The sequence below is a fragment of the Ascaphus truei genome, chromosome 17 (genome assembly GCF_040206685.1).
Source record: "Ascaphus truei isolate aAscTru1 chromosome 17, aAscTru1.hap1, whole genome shotgun sequence".
Lineage (NCBI taxonomy): Eukaryota > Metazoa > Chordata > Amphibia > Anura > Ascaphidae > Ascaphus > Ascaphus truei.
This window is the reverse complement of record NC_134499.1, coordinates 9,548,459-9,554,458: the sequence shown is the minus strand read 5'-3', so window position 1 is coordinate 9,554,458 and position 6,000 is coordinate 9,548,459. Positions and strand designations below refer to the sequence as shown.

The following is a 6,000-nucleotide window of genomic DNA, read 5'->3' as shown; positions in this document are numbered from 1 at the left end:
AATTTATTCTCGAAATGCACTGCAAATGTTAACCATCTAAAGACAAAGACACAAGCCCCTTATTGAGCCGTAATAAGGCAATTCACTGAAATTACAGAAGCTACATTCTTACGGTGTGTTCCTTGTCAATACAGTGAGAAGTTGGGCAAATATCCAGCTTGAACATTGACTCTAAGGCCTGGGATATAGTGATTTAATCAGTGCGGAGGCGCGCTGAGGCTCAGGGAAAGCGGTGCTTTCCCTGGCCTTACACAGCGCGCCGTCCATGGGTGTGTCGGGGGCGGGCCAGTGACGTCACGGAGCTGGTTCGACCTCATTGGGCGAACAGCTCACGTGACCGGCCCTGCGCTCCGGCGAGCGCCAAATTTGAAAACTTGGTGAGACACACGCTTCCCCAAGCGTGCGGACGCGTGTGCGAGCCCCTGCTAAAGCCGCTCTCATTGCGGCTGCAGGGGCTCAGTGCCGAGTGTGAGCGCAGCTCAGCACGGCTCAGCCTTGCTCACACCACTATGTCCCAGGCCTAAGGCTAAGGCCCCACTGCCTCAGACAGCGCGCCCGCACTGCATACAGGCGGCACTTTGAGAGGCACTTCATGCTATCTCCGGTCCACAGGGAGCATTTTTGCGTGCGGGGGGCGTGGCCAAAACGGGCCGAGGGGGCGCAGCCATTATGAGGGAGCGGGGCCACGACAGACACCGGACAAACTAGTATATGTTTGTTTCCCCCCCTGAGCCTCATACCAGAAATCTTTGCACAAACACTTTCCTTCCCAAACAATTCAGGCATTAACACAGGGTGTTTGCAAAGGCAGTGAGTCTGCAGAGGGGAGAGTGAAGCAACACACGCACGCAGACTAGTTCCTGCTCAGTGAAGTGCCCCTCTGATTGGCCGGATCAAAATAAAAAACACAACACATGGAGTTCAGCATTCAGCGCTCAGCGCTCAGCATTCACTCCTCACTCCCTCATGAAACGGAGCCGGCCAAAAGTAAAAAAAAAAAAAAAACAAGCCATGACACACACAGCTCAACAGGCCGCCTCCCTCCTTCCCTCCCTCCTCATTGGCTCACACGCGCACCACATGACGCGTCAACGCTTCAGAACACCACCTTCTGATAGCAGTTGCCGGCTGACGCATCACAGCACGTAGTGAGCCACAGAGGGAGGAGGCAGCGGGGACCAACAGATTGCAGGTAAGGCCTGGGACATAGTACATTGAAGCTCGCTGAGGCGCGCTCCTGCTCTGCCTCGCCTGCAGAAAATGGGGCTTTTTTTCTGTCCTTGCAGGGGAGGCAGTGAGCGCGCTCAGGGGGCGGGGTGGAGGCGTGGCTAGTCCCCCGCTCCCATTGGATGGGAGCGGCTCCCATTGGATGGGAGCGGCTCCCATTGGATGGGAGCGGCTCCCATTGGATGGGAGCGGCTCCCATTGGATGGGAGCGGCTCCCATTGGATGGGAGCGGCTCCCATTGGATGGGAGCGGCTCCCATTGGATGGGAGCGGCTCCCATTGGATGGGAGCGGCTCCCATTGGATGGGAGCGGTCACGTGACCACTCCTCCGCTTCCCCGAGCGGCAAATTTCAAACCTGCCTATTCCAAGTTTCTCAGCCTCCGCACGCATCAGCGCGCATGCGGAGGGGGAAACTATAGCCGCGCTGATGACAGATGCAGGGGCTTTGTGCATCTGCTCAGCGCGGCTCAGCCCACCTCAGCGACGCTTAAACTTACTATGCCCCAGGCCTAAGAGGCTGGTGGCGCGCGCTGCCGGACGCAGCGGGACCAAAGCCTAAAGCAGGATGCCACGGGTACGCAACACTTCTATATCTTGATTTATGCAGTGGGTATGGATCCCCTGTACCAAGTCTGTAGGAGTGCAGGTTGTGAAACCTCTGAGGGAACCAACACCATAGAGCTCCGTGATGGAATCAAAACGTACGGTGTCAAGTCTCCCGTGTCTTCAACTATAAACAACCTGTGAGGTTTCTAAAGTAGTTAAAACAATTAATCTATTAAGAACTTGTGCTGATCCACTGAAAAGTACCATATCACCAGCTATTGTAACAATAAGGAGCAGACACACTGGATTTTTAGGAAGCTACCCATACGAGCATGTAGCTTCTAAACTAGCTGAAGCGGACGCCAAACATGTCTGCGACAGAGAGCTAAGAAAGAGTTCATTTTATTTATTGTAGGAAATATGTTGGTGGCCAGAGACCCTGTTGAAAAATATGGAAACCCGTATGTCTAAGTGCCTAAACATTAGGACGATGGCACTGCACATTATAAAATTGAATAGAACAATAGTAGGAAGTTTCAATGTCCTTAGTTGAGAAGAAAGTTGAGCCATCCAAGTTGAATCATCCATGGTTGGGTGCAGGTTCCAGGCCAACCTGTTCAGTGTGTACATTATAAGGGTTTCTGGGGAGGCTCCAGCCAGGTTCTAAACCATTATTTAGATGTACGGTGAGGTCCCGCTCGTGTCCTGGAGATTCACGAATAAAGCCTATAGATGTATGTCGAGTATAGAGTTTTCCTTTTTGACGAGGCTTCCATAGACGTCTCAATAACTTCTGTTCTCTTGGAAACTTCAGGAGGCCAAGTTCTCCGTTTCAGAGTCCTTTAAATGTATGTTTAATGGATCATCTTCTTTTTGAATTTGCCCCCCTTCACTTTTTTTCTCATGTGTGAAGAGCCCTCCGTGTCCTCTGCTGGCTGCTCCCGTGGACGCTTTCTCTTATCTCCATGTTCTCTTAATTCCTGGAAAGATGGGATGACAGATTAGGGAAAATACAGACCAAAGAGTAGAGTGCTAGAGACGAAGAACAAAATTAAGGTTCTTCTGTAGCAATGATGCGTGGAGCTGTACATAGACTTTTGCATGCACACGTTCGTGCCCTACAGGGCTTACAATCTAATTTTGGTGTCTGGGCCACAGGGAGATACACAAATTTACGTAATACCAGCGAGGGATTAGTGTCAGGTTCATCTACACCACTGTTACACACACTCCTCCTTCAGGTTCATCTACACCACTGTCACACACACACCTCCTTCAGGTTCATTTACACCACTGTCACACACACACCTCCTTCAGGTTCATTTACACCACTGTTACACACACACACCTCCTTCAGGTTCATTTACACCACCGTTACACACACTCCTCCTTCAGGTTCATCTACACCACTGTTACACACACTCTTCAGGTTCATTTGTGTGTTACTCATCAGCTTCGCTCAACTACCACAGGTGTGCCATTCAAAAGTAGTGGTGCCGTGCCTTATTAAGTGATCCTATTGCCTGTCTATTGAGTTCCCCACCCACTTTTTGGGGGTTAAGGGTCCAAACGTCACCTGCTTCAAAAGCAGTGACCTTAGAGAGTTTCTCCACCAGCTGATCATAAGAAATTATGGGAGGCCAGGCAGAGGCGGGAGAGAAGGCGGCAGGCAGAGGCGGGAGAGAAGGCGGCAGGCAGAGGCAGGGGAGAAGGCGGCAGGCAGAGGCGGGAGAGAAGGCGGCAGGCAGAGGCGGGAGAGAAGGCGGCAGGCAGAGGCGGGGGGAGAAGGTGTGTGCATCCCAGTTTCCGCACAGGTGGCTCAGTGACCCTTGAGAACTGGCCACCCCTAATCTAAATCCTTGCATCCTGGCTAGTGGTGTACCGAGGACCCGGAATTACCCGGCACATTTCCAGCTACCCGGACATTACCCGGACCCGGCAACTGAGAAGTGGGCTCGGCGTCAGGTAATGTCAGAATAGCTGAAAATAATCTTAATACTTACCTTTACGAAGACATCTAGGACCAGCAGCAGCGGTCCTGTGTCGGTGGCAGTATCTGAGGTGTCTTCAGCCGGCGGGGGAGCTGCAGGAATCACTTCCACCGTACCGGAGCAGGTAAGGTAAGTAGGTGTGTGTGTGTGTGTGTGTAACCACGTGACTGGAGCAGGAGACAGAGCGTTCCTATTGGACAGCCGGCTGTCCAATAGGAACGCTCCGTCTCCGGTCATGTGGTTCCCCGGCGGCTCACACACACACACACTGTTTACCTGCTCCGGTGCTGTGGGATTCCTGCAGCTCCCCCGCCGGCTGAAGACACCTCCGAAGCTGCCACCGCCACAGGACGGCTGCGGCTGGTCCTAGATGTCGCCGCCACCCTGCAGGTAAGTGTCAAAGCGGGTAAAAGACCGGGTAGAACCTTTAATTTTGGCCGGGTACCCGTTTTTTTTTTATAATCGAGGACCCGGTCCCGGCGATAATGCAGAGCTTCAGATTTGGAACAGTAAAGCAGGCAGACAGATGGACAAGTCCATACGGACAGGGGGGAGTCGTGGTGAGGTAAGAGACACTATTGAAGCAGCACGTGGCACGTACAATCCGAGCGAATCTCTGGGCCTCGGAAACCCTCTCGTTCAGCATCATCACTTCCTCCTCCTGTGTAGGGAATGCCGGGAGCTTCTTACCGATCAGGTGTTCGATTCGCTGAAACAGCTCCACGTCGTACCTGCGCACAGGACATGAGAGGCCGCGGTTACAGCTCCACTGTACAATTAGGACGAAGAGGCCGTCCCTCACATTATACTAGAAAATAAACGCCATTTAGGCCGTTTTAATCATTTACATTTTACGTAAATATTCCTCATAGCGGAAATATTTTCACACAAAAAAAATATGAAAAGAAAGGGATAATTGAAGGATAAAATGGTACTTTTGGAACGGCACCTCCTTAGGTGCTGTTCTATGAAGTGGGAGAGCTCACCCCAGTACTGACGGGCCTTATACAGAAAGATAGGACTTTACGATTTGCTCAAGTTAAAAATACTTTGTAGATCTTGTTCCAATTCCTCTCCCCACTCCGGTCCTCCAGGGCCATCAACAGGTCAGGTGTTAAGGATACCCCTGCTTCAGCACAGGTGGCTCAGTCAACTGAAGCAGGGATATCCTGAAAAGCTGACCTGCTGGTGGCCCTTGAGGACTGGAGCTGGCCCCTGCTGAGCTAGCGATTTATGAATTACTTTAGTTGTATGGTTTGGCAATGTGTCCGGTATCAGGCCATTCCCTCTCCCAGAATCCTCTGCTGCTCTTATCCTCACTGTTTATTGGCTCTCCCTCCAAGTGAGGGCAGCAACATAGATTTGAATGAAAGCGTCATCCGTCCCTGTCTGCCATGCCGTTCTATCCCAGACAGGAAGGAATTTAAGGGGACATTTCTTCAATTTAGAAAGGTACAAGGAAGTTTAGGCCTGTTGTCTATGAATGTAATTGGGTGCTCTTGAATATATATATATATAAACGAATAGAAGGGATTGCACCTTTGAGTGGCAGATGAGCCGCTGCACTAGACTGCCACGGCCCCTCCAGCACGCACTCCGTCCTCCTTCGGTTCCACTTCCTCCGAGCGTTCTGCGCTTCTATCTCCCCTCGAAAAACGACGTGGCGACTGCATCATTGGGTCCCTGGAGTGCAGACCCCATGACGGAGAAGCCAAGTCTACAAGGCAGCCAAGAGGTCGCACCACGGATTTCCGACCTCAGTGGCAAGAGTTCTACGCACGACCTGTTGCAGGGCACTGGCAGAGACGCCATCTAACCACGACCCTGATGTAAAATCAACTTACTTTGTGGAACGTCAGCCCCACCCACTGGAAGGTAACTGAGCCAAGAGGACACAAAGAACTTTGTATTCGCAGCTGCATTCAACCTGAACTCCTTCAGTGTACATCTGCGTCAGCCCAAAGGCGGACAGCCTTTGGCACAACCAAAGGATGCGAACCGTTTGCTGATGTTAAAGCTTCTCTATTTCAATCTGAAACTCACCAGCCCTTTATCCCCTGTACCCAATTCTCCAACTCTATCTGTGAATGAAATGTCTGTGTATTGACTGTATAACCTCTGCACATTGATATAACCATGTATTGCTATAACACTGTTCCCAGGACATACGTGAAAACGAGAGGAAACTCTCAGAGTATTACTGCCAGGTAAAACATTTGTATAAATAAAACTTAC

The 6,000-nt window shown here is 51.2% G+C and overlaps 1 protein-coding gene across 3 annotated transcripts in view; it reads right to left on the bottom strand.

The window, feature by feature from the left end:
* Nucleotides 1-2,160: 2,160 nt before the first annotated feature.
* Nucleotides 2,161-6,000, bottom strand: part of DDX47 (DEAD-box helicase 47) — a 35,725-nt gene continuing 31,885 nt past the window's right edge. For all 3 annotated transcript variants that reach the window (XM_075573861.1, XM_075573862.1, XM_075573863.1), the window contains 2 exons: nt 4,367-4,496; nt 2,161-2,754 (listed from right to left, as the gene is read on the bottom strand). In XM_075573861.1, coding sequence (XP_075429976.1) covers nt 2,629-2,754; nt 4,367-4,496 — 256 coding nt within the window. In that variant the 3' untranslated portion in view covers nt 2,161-2,628. The remainder of the gene's footprint in view (nt 2,755-4,366; nt 4,497-6,000) is intronic.